This window comes from Drosophila kikkawai, chromosome X (genome assembly GCF_030179895.1).
Source record: "Drosophila kikkawai strain 14028-0561.14 chromosome X, DkikHiC1v2, whole genome shotgun sequence".
Lineage (NCBI taxonomy): Eukaryota > Metazoa > Arthropoda > Insecta > Diptera > Drosophilidae > Drosophila > Drosophila kikkawai.
Window position 1 is genome coordinate 15,356,173 of NC_091733.1, and position 21,373 is coordinate 15,377,545.

The 21,373-nt window shown below is 39.8% G+C and overlaps 1 protein-coding gene across 2 annotated transcripts in view; it reads right to left on the reverse strand.

The window, feature by feature from the left end:
* The window catches only part of shakB (shaking B), a 139,854-nt gene that overhangs the window by 23,761 nt on the left and 94,720 nt on the right, over positions 1-21,373 (reverse strand). For both annotated transcript variants that reach the window (XM_017174791.3, XM_070287810.1), the window contains exon 5: positions 10,844-11,003. In XM_017174791.3, the coding sequence (XP_017030280.1) occupies positions 10,844-10,894 (51 nt within the window). In that variant the 5' untranslated portion in view covers positions 10,895-11,003. The remainder of the gene's footprint in view (positions 1-10,843; positions 11,004-21,373) is intronic.

The following is a 21,373-nucleotide window of genomic DNA, read 5'->3' on the forward strand; positions in this document are numbered from 1 at the left end:
GAAAGACAGAGCGTGGTAGTGAAAACTAATTTATTTTTAGAATAGCCCAGAAATCTCTACAGTTTTTCGAAACCCTATTGATAGTAACCAAAAACGTACTCAGATATTGATAGAAATAAATATAAATTAAATTTCGTAAGGTAAAAATAGCCTTTACTACACATCAAGAATCATTTTTATTTGAAATTATAATTTACAAATCAAATTCTACATTTTATTTCTAGAACCAAGGAACGAATTTCACTAAAACTTTCTTCGTAGTCTGCTTTCGGGGATTCAAAAAAGAGTTTTGAAACCTCCTCGAGACTTCTGGGCACGGTTCGTGAGGGGATTTCAGTGGGGGATCGGGAATCTGGAATCGGTTTTTGGAGATTTTTAAAGTGTGCTGGCGTGTGTGAGCTTTTTTTAAAATCTTGTGTGTGATTCGTGTCTGGCTCTGCTCTTTGGCGCTTGCTAATTAAATTTTTTGCTGAATCGTGATATTGGTGACTTTTGGTGAAACGTGACTCGTGACTTAACTGATTTTTGTGAACTCGTGAAGGTGACTTTGGTGTTAGTTCGTGTCCTGTGCTTTTGGCGTGTTGCACTTTTAGTTTTCTTTGCATAATTGTTTTATTTTTTTTTTTTTTTCTTTTGCACTATGATCTTTACTCTTTGAATATTAGCTGTAGTTTCTTGTGGTGATTTTGGTGAGAGAGGCAGATTTTTGTATTACGTTCATCACAATTGGCACAATACGTTTGCTGTTTGTTTTTGGTTTTTGGTTTCTTGGTTTTTGGTTAGCGTGAGTTTGGTTGGGATGTTGGGTCCAAATTGGCAGAGCTTTTACATTCAAGTTAGCAGAGGTCCAATCGTTGGAAGAGTACAATTTATATGTGAGGCTTTGCTTTTGAATTTTTTGTTGTGTCTTTCATATAGTTTGATGGTCACTTTCCGGGGTCTGGACACGGGCTCAAACACACACTGGGCAAAAAAAAAAACATGTCTCATAGAGGCTGAGACGGCAGTGGGAGGAGAGAGAGAGAAAGACAGACAGATATAGAGAGATAGAGAGAGGTGGTGGGCTAGTGAGAGAGACAGATAGAGGCTGCGAAAAGAGATAGATAGAGCGATGATCGTTGGAGGGCGTAAATCAAAATGTAACGAAAACCATAAAGCGAAAGTGTCTACGTAACGAAATCGAAACGAGCAACGAAAAAATGGGACTCGAAGTGAAAGGCGCACACACATAAAACAGAAACAGGCCAGGATGAAAGGGGGCTAAGTACAGTGCGGCCCATTTGGATAAGTCCCACCTAACATACCCTAAAAAACTAGAAAACCAGATTAGTGTTAGGTAATTCTGTTTTAAGAAATGCATTCAAGCCTTGAAACAAATGTTTCTTTAGATTTCCCATATTCATTTAAAGTATTTTCCGATCAAACACTCCATATTTGTCCCTCCATCCTCTTATACATTTGTCTATTGTTTGATTTCGGTGTCGGAGATCCCCCAAAATGCCGACTTACGCCCCCGGCACGCACTGTTCGATGCCGATCCCCCCGCTTCACCGGTGCCCGGCAATCCTTTGACCAACCCAATCTGGCCGAGTGCACCCTTGGGTTATAATGAAATTCAGCCCAAGTGGATGAACAATGACTGCTCCCCCAGCAGGAGTGTGTAAGTAGCATGTGTAATAAGTATCATGTGCGCTGGACTGACTTACTCAGGGCTTATTAACAAAATGGGGGGAGTCAGAAGACGCAGCTCCTCCCCCGACTGCTGCCCGACTGACTGACTTATGCCCAGTAACCATAACAATGAATTTTATGCCCAGCTACCCCTACCTCTTCCTAAGGCCAAAAACCCCCCTTTTTCCTACTGGTAACTGCCACTGACTGCCGACTGTTAGTGCCAATGCCTCTGCACAGAGAGAAAAGTAGGAGTGGTTAACGAAATTCGAGAAATATCGAACTAAAAATAAACACAAGAATGCCAAATTGCAGCTGATAAAAGTTTAAGAAAAACTTGTGGCTGAGTTTACTAAAGGGGGGGTAGGCTTTTCTCTCCGTGCACCATTGTCGTGGAAAGCTCTGCGGCTCCGGCTCCGGCTCCAGCTCCGGCTCCGGCTCCGGCTCGTTTCTGCTATTAGAACAACATTGGCAATATATTTGGGGCAATAAAAATAAGCTTTTGCTACAAGGAGCCAGCCACTGGCTTTGTTGCCATCGTGCTTGTGCCCCGTGCTTGTGCTTGTGCTTGTACTTGTATTTGTTATTGTTATGGGGCCCTGCCGCAGTGCTTGCCACTTACGCTTCATTAGGATGCGTCTAAGAACTCTTGCAGCAAGTCAATAATAAATTGAAGTCAGCTCAGACCGAGACCGAGAACGAGTCCTATTCCCGTTCAGTTTCGGGAGCGGCTCCAGAGTGCCAAGTGCCAAGTGCCAAGTGCCTGGTGGCAATAAACAAGCAAACAACAAGGACAGATACACATCAGTGGGCCACGCCCCTACCCCAGTCCCAGTCCCAGTCCCAGCCCCTGCCCCAATCCTAGTCCTGGATACTGCTTACTCGATACTACTAAGGGTAGCCCTAGTTCCTGGCTCCCAGTTACGCATCATTGGAGTTGACTTTAAATTGGCGACTTAAACGAACAATTGGGCCCAGGGAAAAATTCAGCAGCAAAAACCAAACTAAAAATGTGAAAGGAAAAAATGTGAAAACAAACAACAGGCTTTTCCGGAGAGGTGTTTGGAGCTTCTGGGGGGGTATACACATACAGCCGGTGTTGGTGTGTCTTGGGGTTCTTATTTTGTTGTTGTTTGTCAGTCGGCAGGCAGACTGGAAGCTTTCACTTATGCAATATACAAATACATGGGATTATTGTAAGATATTTATATAGGTATTCGGATAGGTGTCGGTTACGTACATATGGTAGATGTGACAGTGTTTTTTAATTCATTTATCGGCTGATCGACGAAATACTTGGGACTTATTTACACGTGTCCGGGCTTCAGGGTCTTGAGTCTGGGGTTTTGGTTTAGTTTTTGCTTTTTACTGAGTTACTGAATTACAAATCAAACGGTTTCAACGTGCCACAACAAAAGCGGAGCCAACAAATCAAAATAGTTACGTAAATGGAGATTTAGAGCTAAATTTAAATTGAAATTAAAGTCGAGTTTAAGGCAGACGTGCTCGTTTTCATACAGGACAGAGCTGTAGAGAGAGTGGGAGAGATATGGAATTGCATGCGTCACGGGTGGGGGGTTTTCAAAAGCCAGGGTTGCCAAAGCTGTCCAACAAAATGCAAACAACAAGGCTAAGCAGGTGTGCAATCGAAAGTCTTCGAAAATCGAACTGCTGCTTACTTACAACTAGGACATTATCGTATGGTACAGGGGTGGTCATAGGTGTGAATATATATATAGTGTCGCTGCTATCATACAGGTACAAATACGAAAGAAGGTGTCAACTCTGGGTGTTTGCTACTTTTGTGTGGCTTGCGGGTCTCTGTGGCTCAGGTTGCAGATTTATATATATATATATATATAGTTTGGTATATTCGAGTATAGTATGGTATATATAGTTTATTTGGAGTAATAGTATTTCGATTTGGTTAGTATATATGCGGTTTATTGGTAGTATACGGTATAAATATGTTCATGTCAACTGTGGGGGCTTGTATAGGTTTTGGTTTTGATTTTGATTTTGATACTGTTTCGGTTTTGGTTTTGGTTTCGGTTCTTTTTGAAATGCAGTATTACATCACACATTTTCTTTTTATTTCTCTTTTCGTATTTTGCACATTTTGTATCGTTTATCGAAATTTCAAAATGAAAACAAAAATCAAATCTCGATAGTTCTGAACTAAACTGAAATTGTTCATAGCTGATGTGAAAGAGCGAGATACAAGGAGCGCCACTCGCTCGGTGGGTGAAAGAGACAGAGAGTGGGGAAAGAGATAGATATATACACAAACAAGTGCATATTTATATGGATAGAGAGAGATAGATAGATAGATAGGGAAAGCGGCTGGATCTAGACGCTTTCGCTGATTTCTACACAGAAATTGCTCGATTGCCAACATATATGCTGCCTGTCCGTTTAGCAGTTGGTATTTCATTTTCTTTATGCATGAATTATCGGTTTTTGTTAATATATATATCGTATATAGATCGCTTTTTATTTAACCAAATTTAATACAATTGATTTGTACACACACAGCGCACGCAACACACGCACACACACAAAAACATTGAAATTAGCATTTTTGAGTGAGAGACAGAGCGAGAGAGAGAGAGAGAGAGAGAGAGCGAGAGAAAGAGAGTGAGACAGGGAGAAGTGGAGCAGTATTTCGGGTTATTGGTATTTTTTTCTGGTATCTTTGGGGGTGGTGTGGTAGGTGGTCTTTGGCAAGTGGGGGTATCTGGTATCTGGGTTTCCTCTTCTGCTTCTTTGTCTTCAGCTATTTTCGCTTGATAATTGGTAATTGGTAATATTTTTCCTATGGTTTCAAAAACAGTGGGTTTGCAAAAATGCCAGCCCAAAAAGAATACTATAGTGCATACTTTTTGGCTCTCGAACCGGTACGTTTTCTATTTCTTTTATATATTTGTATTTTGTGATATTTGTTTATATATATATTTTTTAAGTTATTTGGTATTCAGCTTCATTTGTTTTTCTTTTGCATTCGACAAAAAATGGTTCGTTTACATCTGTCTTTTCTGATACTATTTTTGTTGGTATTATTTGCGTTTTCAATCAATTAAAATTGCACATTTTCAACAACATCAACAACGACAACTACTTTTTGGTATTATGAGTAATATTTATTATTATTTTTTTTTTTGTTTGTCCTTTAGATAGATATATATATAGATATATATATATTGAGATATATGTATTTAGAGATATGCATATAGATATATATATATATATATGTATATGTATATATGCATGTATAAGAGTATGGTATATTATAGATATATTTAGTTAGAGTACGAGTACGAGTAGATAGATAGATATATAGATATATATATATATAGATGGTGTAGAATACGATAGTTATTGCTTCTGTTTGGCTCAGTTCCATCGATAGTTGCTTTGCCGCTTGTCGGAAAACAAAATGAAGAAACCCAAAAAACAATCGATTACAAACCAAACGATAGCACAATGGAAACTCAATAACGCTTACGATTACGATTACGATTACTGGAAACTCAAATCAATAAACAACAATTTGGCTTGCTCTCAATTTGCTCGGTGAAATGAGTCGAACGAACGGAAAAGTACGTAATGGGAAATAAAGAGTTCAATTACGTCTACGCCGATATACGTACAACTTATTACACATACACATACAGACAAGCATACACATACACAATGCGACATACTTATGTTTGGATTAGTAACTCCCCTGCATACATGCTCCGTACAATCGCCAAACAAATTTATCGAAGTAGAAAGTAATCGTTGCTATTTTTAATCGGTTTTTATCGATTGCAGAATTACTAATTTTTGATTTTTATTTTGCTCGAATATCGATAACTTCTACTTCACTTCTTCCGGGGCGATTACGGGACATGTTTGCAGGCTAGTATATATATCTGACTTAGTTGGTAGTTAGAGTAGTTTGCACTTGATATTACGAATACGGATACAGTACCACAAATGCCGCAATATGAGTTATATATATATATTGATATTGATTGATTACGATACGTTAAGAATACGGTTCGGTGTTGGCACCGCTTGCTTGCTTGCTGAGATCTGCTGATTGAAACATTTCCGTGTACGTTACGCTCAAGTTACTACGGGGATATCCGGCAAACAATACAACAAATGATACAGTTGGTACAGCACGAGTAGCATTATAGATATAGATACGAGTATGCATATTATAGAACACAAGAGACTGCAATTTATTGAGTTGTTGCGTACAGTTTACGGCTTAAGACACGTGCAAGTTGGTTTTATTTTTTTTTGTTGATTTGGTTTGGGTTTTGTTTTTGGTATTTGGCATAGTAGTGGGGTTTTATAGAGGTTTATTGATCGGCTTTAACTACTAGTTAAGGGGCTGGGCGGGTGTAAGAGAACTGAGGGCTTTACTGGAACAAAATATCATCTCAAATCAAAAGCTTCTGTTGGGCTGTGCGCGGTGTGGGGGAGTCAAAGAATTTCTGGTTGGGAATTACAAGGTTCTTTTGCTGTCGTTTTTTTTTTGTCTTTTATCGAATATTAAGAAAGGTTTTGTGGAAGATCTGGGTTTATTTATCTAAGCTTCAGGTTCAGGGTTATCTGGACACAGAGAGAAAGAGATAAATAGAGAGAGAGAGAGAGAGAGAGATATGGAGAAAGCGACAAAGAGAGAGAGAGAGACAGAGAGATACGGAGGGGTTTTGTTTGGTTCTTGGCGATAATAGTTTCACATGAATAGGATTGTTTCAAGTTTGCTCAATTTCAAGTTTGCTTTTATGTGTTTCGGTTTCTTTTTCTTACGTTTTCAGTCGCGTTCGATTTTTGGCAAAATATATACATTTACACAGTACACCATATACGCGGCAATAGAGCTATTTAGAGGGCTATATTTGGTTTGCAGTTAAGTTTCGGCGGATCCTCACATCCTTGCTAGTTTTCGATAGTTATCGCTTGCATTTCGGTTGACCTACTTAATTTGAGTTTGCTTTACTTAGTTAGATACGCATAAATAGTCATCGTTATTGATAGATGTGAAAAATCATAATTGAAATCAACTGAAAAGTTAACATTGGTTGATTTCCTTCATTCTTTTGCCAGCTTATCGTTGTCGTAATGTTTATCGTGATTGTTATCGGTTATCGCCAGGCACTCGCAACACTTTACTATACTTTTACAAAGTCTGCGTGTGTGTGTGTGTGTCTGTAACTGTGTGTCCTTGTGGGGCTAGTGTTCAGATCAGAGTTACAATAGAGAGATAGAGAGAGAGTGAGAGAGCGAGAGAGAGAGATCAAGAGGTAGAGAGAGACAGAAGGAGACTCAAGTTGGCACAGGGCATCAAAAGGATACGGAGACATTGATACAACTTCATTTTGTATTAAATTTGATTTGGTTTTCAGCTTGGGATCATCTCAATACTGTAAGTTTTCAACTCTTATTGCTTGATATATATATTTAGTTTCTTATTTATAGTTTATTAACAATTTGTTGGTTGTATTTTATACGAAGACGTTGACAGCATATTGTGTGGTAGCAGGCGAGCAATCTGTTTTCGTCGGTTTATAGGTTCTGTTTTTCATTTCGTTATTTATTTTGAGGTTTGTTTTTGGCGCGGTGCGGCTGCGTTTTTGATAAAATATCGATTATTATTTCTGGAATTTGCATCCCCTGAATTGTTCTGTTTCTGTTCTGGTTTTAGCTGTTCTGTTTTCTGTTTCTGCTTCTTTTCCTGGAATCGCGCTCTAATCGATTAAAAAGAAACAATCAAAAAGTAACAGAGATAGATAGAGAGATATAAAGAGACGGGTAGAGTTGACAAAGCCAAAGCAAGGATAAGGAAAAGACAACTGAAAAACATTGCTTAGTGCAGCTAATATCGGGAATCGACATCGAGGTTGAACTCAAAACGATTAATGACAAAACGATAAATCAAAAAGCACAATTTGAGCTAATCAACTACGGTATAACGATATATTATATGTATGCAGTATAATTGTGTAAAAACAAGGCGCAGATCAAGTGTGGTTGAAAAAAAATAGACGGAAAGAGAAAGATACTGGGCGGGGGGACGGGAGACGGGAGACTCTCTTCGAGAGTCACAAAGGTATTCAGAGAGAGAGAGAGAGCGAGAGAGACAGAAATAGCTCCCTTCAAGGTGAGATCGACAGAGACCGAGCTGAATGTATCGATATTTATCGGGGGGAGCGGGTGAGAGTTGGGTGGTGAGTTTTTAAATGAGAACTAGAATTGCTTGAGTTGTAATTACCATTTTCTATCACTTTGCTTTTGGCGGGGGGTGGGGATGGATGGGCGTGGCCGCATGGGCGGCACCGCACACACACGCACACACACACACACCGCCAGCAGTGGTACAGAGCCAGTCAATCGGCTATCGATAACTGATATCGCTGCCGCTGCCGCCGCCGCTGCGCGTCGCCTTTGTTGAGCTCGCTCTTGCTATCGTTATTCTGGGTAACTTATTCGTCTTTTATTTTGATTGATCGCTGATTCGTTGATCGTTTTTATTGCTTATCGGTTATCGATGAATTGCTTTCATATATTTTTGTTCAGTCGCACAAGCTAAGGCCACCTTTTCACGAGTTGCCCTGTTTTCATTTGATTTCTCTTTATACTTTACGATTAGATATTTTTGATTTCGATTTTTTGGATTTATAGTTGCTGGTGCTAAGAGTTATCGCGTCACGTTCCGTTACGTTTCGTTTCGTTTCGTTTCGATTTGATTCGGCTTAACAGTTCGATTGTAAATATGTTTTGTTATATACTTGGATATATACGTGGCTATATGTACATACGAGTTATCACATTCGTTAGCATTATTTGATCGTAGTTCATAGTTCTTTCTCGTAATTCACCGCATCTGGCACCGATTGCCATTATTTCTGCCGCACTCTCAACTGTCTCTGGTCGGGTTCGTCGATGTCTTTGCTGGGGCCAGCATCTGGTTTCGCTTTCTCTGGGCAGGATCTGATCTGGAACTGGAACTGGAGCTGGAACTGGCGCTGGCGCTGGAGCTGGCGATGGAACTGGAGCTGGATGCGATTTGATTTGGCCAGGGGGCCTCGGCTTCCTCGGCTGTTGCCGTCGTGGCCTCGGGCTCCTTGTTGTTATCGTTTATCGATCTGCCGTTTCCGCTTCCGCTGGTGGGAATCGCTTCCGGCTCTGGATAATCGCTGGACAGGGTTGTCAGGGTTGCATTTGTCTCATAGCCGCCGCTGCTGCCGTTGGCATTTCCGTATCCGTTTCCGCTGTAGTCGACCTTCGGTGCGTTCATTTAGGTACATATCGTTGCGTTTCGTTTCGATTGGGATTTAATACGGTTTCGGTTTCGGTATCGGTTTCGGTATATAGAATATATAGAGCATTTGGGTTGTTTGTTTTTAGTTATATAGATCACCCTGAAACATCTACGGATCGAGGGACGCAGGGGAGATAGAGTTTTGTGTGTCTTTTCAATGTTAAAAAGTGTGTGTGTGTGTCATTTCCAGTGTTCTTGTGGTGGGGCTAACACGCACACAATCAAAGAGTTCTATAGATAGAGCTTAACTCAAAAATGGCTTAAATTTATGGCAAAAATTTTGACTTTCGATACAAAAACAATTAAACAAACAAACAAACGAACACACAAACAGCGAGAGGGAGACAGACATAGATATAGTATTACAGACATTAATATATATATATATATATATGTATATTCAATGCTAATCAATCGATTACACAGCCAATTATAAACAATAATCAATTCAACAAAGAAAGAGACGCAAACAGAGAGGTAGAGACGTATGTGTATCTTTTGAGTGTATGTTTGAAAGAGATAGAGGGACAGAGAGAGAGAGAGAGAGAGATAGATAGTTCCAGAGGTGGGCCGAGAGAGAGAAAGATAGATGGATATGGGAATATTGGATGGACAATGGTTGTTGATGGACAATGGGCTTAGAATGGGTCTCGATGAGAACTTCGCCACGGCCGCGAAAGAGACGGGTGGATAGGGCGAGGCGAGGCAAGAAAGAGACGGGCAGAGAGTGAGTGGGGCAGAGAGTGACAGGGACAGTCCCTTTTTCATTTTCCTGAGACTGTCCTTTGTTTTTCTTTAGGTTTTCTTTTTCTCGGGCCGCTTGTCGTCTTGTTTCTTGTTTAAAATCCTACTTGATGAATGTTTTGCATATTAATTTCATTTTTTTTCAGCGCCTTTTTTTTTTTTTGTTTTTTTTGTCTTTGAGATGATGACCTTTTCATGTTGCAATTTATGTGAATGTTCATTTGGTTCTTGTCTTTTGTTCTGTGATCTTTTGAAGAGAATGTTCTCACGGTAAGTACATTATTACGAGTATTGTTATTCTTGTTACTTTCATTTGCATTTCGCATTGTTATCATCTATATGGAATGGCAATGGGTAAAAGTCATGGCCACTGAACGCAAAACACAAACAAAATGAATGACGGGGTGGTGGGTGGTTTTTAGAAAAGTAAAAGCAAAAGGTAAGTAGAAGGACGAGTATTACTTTTTGACTGGGATGGAATAATGGTCGGTCTGGTTTCTTGGTTTCTCGGGGTAGACCCCTTCTTTCTTATTATTGCTCGACGATGCTTATTGGTTATATGGGGATTGCTCGAGTCCGTGGGTCCACATAGATCCTTCGGGCATCTGTCAAGGTCCGAAGTGCTTTCAAGGTCGATTTACATGGGGCTGAGGTGGAGTTGTTTCTTTGGGTCAGTATTTACAGTGTGGGATACATTTGGCGTTAACATATGGCTCTCGGTTATTTGATTTCGTTTTCGTTTTTTCTTTACTTGGTATTTGCTTGGTTCTCATTTTGGTTACGCTTATAAAAGTGGTAGTAGTAGTAGAGTAGTAGTAGTAGTATAAATAAGTAGATAGTAGAAGGTAGTGATAACATATTCGATTCGCTTTTTGCTTTGCGTTTTTTGTTTTGTTTTTTACTCAATTCGATTTATTATTATTATTTTTTTTTTTTTTTGGTTTTTGAGAGATTAAGATATATATATATTTTTGATTCGAGTTGAGTTGTTGTAGTAGAGTAGAGTATGGTATGGTATAATCAATCAATCAACCAAAGGCGGTATAAAAATAGAGCAAGTTCACATGGATTAGTACGGTTGTTATAAAGGAAACAGTTGACACTCACCGATGATCTACTCACTTGCATAAACGCATAGACGCCGCGTAAAAACTCCATGTTATTTTGTTGCTCTTGAGAACCCTTTTTGGTTGTGCGTTGGGCCCGACTTATATACTGCTTAACGGTGTCCGCAACAAGATGTGGCTTTAGTTTGCGTGATAGAACCCTGTAAGATAGATATAGCTGATGTGATTGGTGACTTTTTTGACTGAGAATTCGTTCAGTATATTCTTTCAGTATTATAAATTCTATACCTAAATAATTACTTTATAGACTTGAAAATATTTCAAGAAACGAGAGCAAACATTAACTCTAGGTGGGTCTAGGCCATTTTACATATGCGTGTCTCGAGCCCACCAACTTTACCATTTGTCTAGTTCGGCTCTTGACGGACAGCCACTCCGTGGGCATGTGGTTCCTTCTCGGTCGAGGTCACTAGCTTTTGCTTTTCCAGCTCACCACTCACCACTCACCACTCGGTGCTGGGCCCTCGGCTCGCATCTAAATTGAAGCGCTAAGCAAATTGTCACTTGAGAGGTGCTCGCTTTTCTCATCTTCTAAACGGAAACACTTTCCTCAGCCTTTGTGCTAATTGGCCGCACTTAGTGGCGCACCACACCCGCCACCCACCCAGGGCGCTTTTCTCCTCGATGTGTGTGTATGTGTGCGTGTCATGAAATATGCGCAAAGGCCAAAGGAGCAGGAAGGGGGTTGGAAGGAAACACTGCGGAGATAGTTCTCGAGGACGGTTGGAATTTTTCGTGGCGGCTAATTGAAATCCTCCACGACTTTCGACGCATTTCGTGCGAATTGACAGCACCGATTACGCTTATCGTTTAATTGCCGCAAGCAACAGGGAGAAGAGGCAGGCGGCATCTGCACCACCTCCTCCTTGTTGGCTCGATTTCCATCTGGATTTCCAACGGAATTTCCATCTCCGCCCACATGCCAATTTCCATTTGGATTGCCACCCTGGCACACACTCACGCATAATTCCAGTTTTTATTATCCAAGCTTTTAAGCTGTGACTAACCAGAGGAGCGGAGATTGCGTTTTACACAGGGAGAAATAAGGTTTAGCTGGGAAATGGTTACTTGAGTTTTCTGGTAAGAAGTAAATCTTTGAGTGAGTAACTTGATACATTTCTAACATTTTTTTAGATATATTTTCTGAAGCCTTCACTTTCAATATTAGGTGCATGTAAGAGACTCCTCTTTTTTTCTGACAGTGTACACGATGGCAGCTGCATGATAAGGCCGAGGCTTCATTTACTACTCTATTGACTTAAGCAGTCGACAGTGGGGATTTTCTGTGATTTCCCGCACTTTTCCCAGGATTAGCAGGGCATTTAATTGGATTCCCATGTGGGTGGGTGGAAGTGGGAGACGAAGAGCAGCGAAACTCTGAGGAATTTAATTTCTGAAAAATGCCAAAATATACAATGCTGCGTACATATATTCCCCAACTAATAAAGTTAGCTCCGGGCTGCCATCCAACGCGCATTTCCGTTTCCGGCTTGCTACAAATGTATTATTAATGAAAATACAAAAAAAAAAAAGAAAACGCGAGAAGGGACACTGAATTTTTGGACTCTTGGACTTGTGACGCCCCCTTTGTGCAGCCCGGGGTCAAAAACAAATTCGAGTACAAAGTAAACGGCGAGGTGGAACTGGGCGACGGAAGAACTTCCATCTTTGGCGGCGAAATTGAAAAATCCCCCCCTGAAAACGCAATTTGTAACTTGCCTTTCGGCACTCTTTATCGGCATGGCCAGCGAAGGGTGTATCGGTTTTTAATTTCCTGTTCATCTGTGATTACATTTTCATTTATTATCGATTTTTAACATTTATATTGAGCTCTCTATAGGGGATTTTCTTGAAAAACAAGACAATAAGTAAGCTTGAAAATGTTTTTAATATTATTTTCTGACTTTAATTAGTTAAATTTTTATTTTTTATCTTATTAATAGCCTGAAAAGTGTATTATATAAAGCTTATATGCCTGAAATACCAGGTAATTCTTGGAAGGTAAAACCTTTCCCACCCCAAAATCGGCGTCACTGCCTTTGGCCCTTCATTACAATTCCAAATCGCATTGGGGGACGATTCTCCGCCGATTTCCCTGTGTTCCTTCTGGTTTTTCCTCCTCTTCTCTTCGTTTTTCTTTGTGTTATTGAAAATATTTGACCTTTTAGCTGTGGGGCACAAGCTTTTAATTTATTATTATTTTCTTAACCGCATTCACCTTCTGCCTGGCAGGATTTCTCCTTGTTCTTTCGGCGGTTTCTGTTTGCTTTGTTTTTTTTTTCTGGCTTTTTGTATTTCGTTTTGTTTTTCCCGGCTGACAGGCGTAACAGAAATGTTAAATTGTGAAAAATAAATCTTGAAATTGACTTTGTGCAGGCTTCGGTTTGCTTTGCTTTTTGTTTTTTATTTCACAAACTGTCGCCTTTTTGAGTTGCCGCTGACAGCGTGAAAATCGAGATAAATGTGTTTTCACTTCCCCGTCCGTTTTGTTGGCGGTTAAGAGGACAGTTTATTTAATTTGAAAAAAAAAAGAAAAGGAAACCGAAACTGAAACTGAAATTGTACGCCTACCTGGAAAAAAAAGGTAAAGGTATTTAAAGATTGAAATCAGTTAAAGTTTTCCCGAAAGGGAAAATATATTTACTTAACAAGAAGTTTCAGGTGATTGCAAATATTTATCAATATTTTATATTTAATTTTACATTTAATTTATCGATTTTATACTTTATTTTTCAGTTGAAATTTTCATTGTAATTTCATGAAATTACTGCCAAATGGCTGAATATTTCCCAATTTAAATGCCCGTTTATGTGACTCAAATTTGCATGGATTGTGTGGCAACGCCCCCAGCCCACACACACACACACACATGGCAGTCACTGCATAATGCAGAATCTGAATCCGAATCTCCATCGGAATCCGAATCCCAGTCGGAGCGACGGAGCGACGGAGCACTGCCATAAAGTTGCAATCAAATTTGGTGTGTGGGGAGGGCATAACAAGGATTGTTGGGTTATTTTACGGCAGCAACCAATTCACTTTTGCCATTGGACAGCTGGAGCGATGCAATTGTCAATTTCCGAGCTGGAAAAGCTGGAAAAAAAGGGAGCTGGAGCTAAGCCGGATCTCCGTTGGATGGGCATTCAAGTGAGTTATGTCAGTGATTGATACTAGCAGCCTACGTTTTCTGTTTCAATTGTGTCAATTTCTAATTATTTAAAATACATTTTAACCTTTTGTTTTCACTTGTAAACTAGTTTTGTTTAAATTGTATCGTTATTAATTATTAAAAACCTTGTTTCACTTTAAAAAAATAAATAAAAAACACTTGCCCATCAAGGTTTGTCCCGAGTATCTCGATTCTCTAGCGATGTAAAAGCGACTAGTATCCTGCTGATACTTTACAGGCAGCAGAAGCAGCAGAGCAGCTGCAACAGTAGTTCATGGAGGATGTTCAAGGGGAAAGGTAGCTGCTATACAAGCTCAACATGTATTAGTAAGAGCAAGGAGCAGGGATATATATAGAGAGGGATAGAAACCATAACCACAATATTGTTAGTTTATGTGACATGGCCACGAAGCCATTGGATTGCTCATTTCAGATTTCATTCCTGCGCTTTTCCCTCCATCATTCTACTCATTTTTTATTTTTTTGCAATTTCCTTGCCAGCATAATAAGCGCAATTAGCGAAGGACCCTGGGCTCAGGATAATAGGTAATGTAATCCACTGGAATGTGCTGTGGGTAGAGTGCAAGTCATACATAAATCACCATAAGCTTCAAGCATAATCCGGCCGTCGTATAATTAATAAAGAGGAAAATGGAAAATGGGATTACACAACAAGTGTTATTGCATTAGCGGCAGATAACTACATAATTTCTGTGAAAGTAGGTTTCCCCGAGTTTTCTTAACTTTTCTTAAAATTTTTTTTTTTTGGGAACTCTGACAACCCTGCTTGGACCCACCCACTTAATTGCCCAGCCACACAGCACAATTCCCTCTTTATTCCACACACACATTGTCCTTTGTCCTCTGTCCTTTGTTGCGGCAAGTCCTTCAAGATTGCCTCCTTGCTGTCCTATAATTGCTACCGTTAACTAGCCACCCCCACGCAGCCACCCCTTGCAGCCACCCCTTGCAGCCATCCCTTTCAATTAAATTGCACGTAAGGGCAGCGGCAGCGAGGTAGGTCAGAAAATGCCAATGCCAAAATAATTGTGCATAATTCCGCTTTCCATTTTCCAACCCACGTTTAAATGTTCTTTTGTTGGGCTTGCATAAAGTCAATAAATTCAACCAAATGGGGGGCTACCAGAGGTATTATTTGCATATTAAAATAGCGATCATTTAGCTGGACTTGTTGACACAGAGGAGGAGGGAGGTGGAAGGTGGGAGGTGGGAGGAGGCCTTGGCAGAACATGAAAAAATATGAAAATAAATGAATATTTGGTCTAATATTTGGAATATTCGTATTCTTATCCCCACTTAATAACCATTTAAAAACTCTTCTTGCAAATAATAATTGCTCGCTTTCCCTCAGTGCACTTAATAACCCCCCTTCGGGAGCTTGTTTACTGCCCCTCTTTCTCTGGCCATAATACATATTTCGATTGTGGGGGGTTTCTCTGCAATTTTCTACCCTTTGTTTGCTGTTAATTAGACCACACAACCTGTCAATCTCCAAGCGAACTTGCATTTCCCCAACGAGCGGGGTGCACCTTGCCCTACTTGTGGTCAAATAGCTGCGGGTCATAATGCTATTTCGGCTTAATGCTTCTGCTTTCGAAAAAGCAGCTTTAAGGATACACTACAGTACATGTACTCCTTACCTAGTGCGGTAGTTTTTGTATTGTCTTTTCGAGCAGGATTTGCGCAACGAGCTTCGAATGAGGACAACGCACTCCGCACTCAATTCCACTTAAGTGCTGCACACACACACACACACACACATGGAAAAGGAGAAAGACGGGTGCATGTGTGTGTGTGTGAGCGAGGGTTGCCTCAAGGATAATTATGTGGGAATTGAATAAATTACAAAGGAATGTGGGATATATTTCAGTTGGTTTTTAAGCTTAAGTTGAATTTAGGAATATTTTAAAAATAAGAGAATTTTATTTAATATTTATTTTTTAATTAATTAATAAATATATATTTATTTTAGCCACCCCAATTGATTTTCCCGTTAAATTTTCCCCTATAAGCTGAGGAGCTTCCACATTTCCTTTGACTGTTGAGCAGCGATTTCCATTCGACATTAGAATCCCCACAAATTTTCTTTCTTTTTTCTTTTGCTTTATTTTTTTTTTATATATATTTCGCCGCTGTTTTCCCCCCGCTTTTCCACTCCTCCTGACTTTCCCGCCTTTGCGACACATGAAAGTTATTACACTTATTATATGAAGAAAATAATTTTATGTGCGGGAGGGAAAATTAAAAGAGAAGACTTCATTTGTGCGGCTTGCAGAATGTTGATAAGAGGCGTCAGCTCCGGGGGGGGGGGGGGGGGGGGGGGGGGCGTGGCACGTATGGCTGTGTGTGTGAATTATATGCGGCGGCATTATATTATATATTAATGTGTAATAATGATTATATACTTCCAGGCAGGCGGGATAAAGAAGTGGGCGAGGAAAATGGGGAAAATGTGGGTTGAAATCCTGCGCTGCCAGAGCATATTATGATTTTTCCGACGACACACAGCTGGGATATATGTATCTGAAGTGAATAATATATATATATATATATATACATATATGCAGGGGTAATGAGACAAGTTGCACCCACTTGACTGTGGCTTTCCTACTGGGCTGAAACTCTCTAGCATGACCTTTCAGTGCTTTTCATGAAAAGATCTCTGAGATGAGTGAATATAATTTCCAAAAAAAGAAAGAAAAGAAAAACCTTGTTAATAATGCTGCAGCAGAGCCTAATCTTATCGATTTGAAAGGCCAAGAAATTCGCACTGCCCTTGCGCTTTTAGTTTTAAAATTCAAAGCGTGCCACATCCATAAATAATTCCACACTAGAGTTGGGCAAAAAAAACAAAAAACCAAAAAATACAGGGAGCGAATCAAAAGCAAACAACACACAATGGTGAAACAACGAAAAAGGCATTGCGAAAATATTCTTTAATGTGCACTTTATCATCATCATGTCAGGCCGAGCAAGGAGAGAGAGCTCTCCTTCTCCTCCTCTGAAAAAAAGGGAGCAGAACAACAACACAAATGACATTTATATAGACACGCCCCAGCGCCCCCAAAAACGAGGCGGTGAAAGCCGCCGCCGCCGCCGTCCCCCCTTTGGCGCCCCTGTCTTTCGGCATTGTGCAAATGCTGTCCCATTTGTCAGCTGGCACAAATTTGCATAAGCGCACTCTGGCAAGCGGTCGGATGACTTATGGTTGTCCTGCCCGAAGCCCCTCGAAAAACCAACACAGTCTGCCCCCTCTAGAGTCCCCCCTCTTCTCTCTGCCCACTAATCTCACGATCCAAATATTTCTCGTTGAAATTAGCTGTGAAATGCCAACACTGGTCCAAACTGATGTCGCCTTATATGGCATACATTAGTATAGCTAACCGAAAATCGTGACTGTTGGGGGGGGGGGATTGTTTACTTGGAGGTTTCATTTTGAAGCTATAGATTTTACAGTGAATTTTAAAGCTCAACTTAAGGGGGTTTATTTGTAATTTTAATTAATTTAATTTTATTTTAATGAATTTAAATTAATTTTAATTAATTAATTTTAATTATTAATTTTAATTTTAATTAATTAATTTTAATTAATTTTAATTAATTTTAATTAATTTTAATTAATTTTAATTAATTTTAATTAATTTTAATTAATTTTAATTAATTTTAATTAATTTTAATTAATTTTAATTAATTTTAATTAATTTTAATTAATTTTAATTAATTTTAATTAATTTTATTTAATTTAATTTAATTTTAATAAATTTTAATTTTTATTTATTTATTTTAATGAATTTTAATGAATTTTAATTAATTTTATTTAATTTTAATTAATTTTAATTAGTTTTAATAGGGATTAACTAGGAATTACACTAGAGTTGAAGTCAATATATAGCGATCTTGGGGGGTTTTCAAAGGAAATATATTAAATTTTTAATTAATTTATCACTTTATTAATAATTTACTTATTTTATTCATTAAGAATTTAATGCGTAATTGCTTAAAATTTAAATTTAGATATTGAAACTTTAGACCTTGAGCTAATAGTAATTATTATTCAACAGACTAAAGACCTTGGTATTTATTATAAAGAAAAATCCCTGCAGATCAATGTACCGGTGTTTTTCTCTGGTTTTCAAACCACTGTGCTTCAGGAGAGAGAGAGAGCGAGAGAGAGAGATAGGGGCCAGCGGAAATGACATAGAAATGAAACGGAGAGGAGAAACAATGGCCGCTGCAAAGACTGGCTAACACAATGGCAGCCATCTCTCACCTCTCACCGCAAAGGTTTCGGGCCAACACACAATGGCCAAATGACTTGGCGCCGAGAACAGGGATAAAGCTGATGCTGCTGCTGCTGATGATGATGATGACGACGATGACGACAGTGGCACAAATTCTGTGGCGGAGTTTAACCCATATATGGAAGCTATATATGGGTCACCGAGTCTGAGATAGGGGAAAACAAGGGGAAACTCCCGGGAAACTTATTTCTTGACTAGAAGATTACGAAATGTAGCCAAAGAGTTCTATTACAGATCTTTAGAGCGATCTTTTGGGTATTATTTTGCCACGTGTAAACGTAGGAAAGCTCCTAACAAATCACGCTCTCCGGGCTGGACCTGGACCCCTGGCGAAAGGGTCCAAGAAGTCCTGGAGCTGGCTGGATAAGGGATAGAGGGAGGGGGAGGAAATTAAAAGAAAGCCGAGCTAGCTAGCTTTAATGGCCCCGACAGGAGGAGAGAGCCAGGGAAATATAAATTTAGACAGAGGGAAGCAGAGCGGAGCAGGGCTGAAAATAAAATAAAGCGCAGACAGAGCGAAAGAAAAATGTTGGAAAATAGCAGCATCATCATCAGCCCAAGGGGGTTTGATGAGGTTCCCCCTCCCCCCCGCCCCGTACCAAGCGTTTTTCCCGCTTTCCCGCCCACGTCTCCTGCTTGTCGTCGTCATTGTCATCGTCATTATAAGCATAATCTTTAATAAACGAGTGAACACCAGGGAGCCAAGTTCGAGGGAAAATGGCAGTGCAGAAGAGCCGCGGGAAAACTCTCAAGCGGCCGCAAATGGACGTCAAGAGGATGCCAAAGGAAAATGGTGAAGGGCGGATGGGCGGGGCACTGCGATTTTTCAAGTGAACGAACTTTTTAAATTAATTTAGACATAAGCAGGCTCTTTAAACTTCTGGCTTGGAACCAGCTAAGCGGTTCTGTGTTTTTCTCGTTCCCCCCCCCCCGTTGATTTCCCCTGCCTTTTTCCTCTGTCTATTTCTTGAGGGTTTCCCTCTGCGTGTGTGTGTGTTTGCTTTTTTCACAAAGTTGGTAATGTGTCTACCCCGACTGACTCAGGCTGGCCAAAAAGGAAACGTAATGTACACTAAATGGATATTTAATTACACTTGGCCCAAGGATCGGGCATCGGCCAGGATGGGAGAAGTACCTCCTTATTCCCATTGCCCAGGCTCACATACATATAAGCATATATATCCGCACCTGGGTAAGCTTTTGAGTGCTGGGTGGCCAGCTGAAAGGGCCAATTTGTTATGGCGGAGAAGGGGTAAGGAAATTGCTAAGGAGATTTACGATTTACGCGAGGAATCACACAGCAGAGAAGCATCAGTTGTCGTCAGAGTAATGCCAATGTCGGCTTAATTGCCAGTGATTTTCCTTCTTCTTGTGTTTTTTTTTTATTTTGGAGTCAAGAATGGTTATAAAGCCAAGACATTATATTACACCGGAATGCCTTTATTGAATTCTATAAACTGAATTTGAATTGGGGGAATTTGAATTGAAGGAAAATTAAATACTTGGCCTAGATGTTAATAAAGCCCTTTGGTTTTGGCCCCTAGGATTGTGGCTTAAATATATGCATTACCAATTGCTGAATAATTTTCTTGATTGTCAAGTCCATGTGTATGATGAATTTATTCAATATTCACTTAGCTGCATAATTAATTCCCATTGAGACCCTTTGGCCAACAGTGCGTATGCGTAATGCGACAATTTGCATCAGGCGTGCCAGAGTTCATTGTCTGCCATTCTGCAGAAGTTTTGCCAAATGGAACTGCCTAACATATTCCTTATTGATTTATGCCGCCCACTTGAAAAGTTTTTAATATTTTAATTCAGCTCATATGTTTATTTTGCTGCCCAGGCTAGAGTAAATGAATTGCCTGAACTCTACCAGAGACAAGTGAGTGTACACACGGGGGGTAGGGCTATATACATACATATGTACACAAATCGAGGCTGGACCCTGGACTCGCAATGAAATTTGCATAAAGCGGTAAACAAGTGAAAGCCATTGCGATATTAAAATGCCCCAGCAGGATATTATGGTATCTGCAGTAGTGATATCGATCCCCTTGTCAGCCTCGGCCCCGCCCCCTTAAACCGCTTAAGCCTCTCGTCCTGTCAAAAGGAACCGCAATGTTTTTGCATCCTGCCTGCCAGTAGATTAATTTCTTAATAGTTGCCCAAAGTGCAGTGTCTTCTTGTTTGCTTTTTGTGGGACTTTTCACCTACACACTTGGCTGGCATTTTAAAAGGCAAATATTAATCCTTAAAATATTCAATTTCAAGACAATTAAGAATGCAATTTTAAGTTGATTTTATAAACTATTTTTATTCACTTTGCTGTTGTTAATTTTCCCCAAAGAAAGATTAAACCAAATATTCTCTGAAAAGTCATTTTAAACCCGTTTGCATTTAACTTTCCCTACGTTTCAATTTTTTTCTAAAAAATCCCAAGCTGCAGCGACAGGTTTCAAGTCACCTTAAAGACCTTAGAATGTAAAGTGCAAGGACGATTTCTGGCATTTATGTTGATGTTGTGCCGCCGCCCTTCTGGATTTCCTAGCTTTCCCCACTTGTCATTCAGACGAGTGAAGTGAGTTTCTTCTCAAAAACAGCACAAACAGCGGCAGCAATTTCCATATTTGTTTACAAATACAATATACAAGGAGCTCACACACGAAACATAAAGAGCGGAGGGGGGCTCTTCATTGAAAGTTTAAATTCTTCTTTTGTTATTAATATTTCACAAAAAAATAAAAAAAAGGAAAGAAAGAAAAGTACGCCAGCGAGACGGCAAAACTTTTCATATCAGCAAGGCGAGGTGGGTCCCAAAAAGTGTGCTACGAGTTGGCAATGAAGAAGGCTTCCCTTTTTTTCGCCCCAAAATAGTATACTATTCAAGCGACTCTCGTCGTCATAGCTGTCTTCATACATTTTCCCATTTTTCCATTTTCCCAGCGACTGCAGCAAAGTTATGCATGTCTGTGGATGTGTGTTTTGCCAGCGAGTGTGGGTGCTGGTATTTACA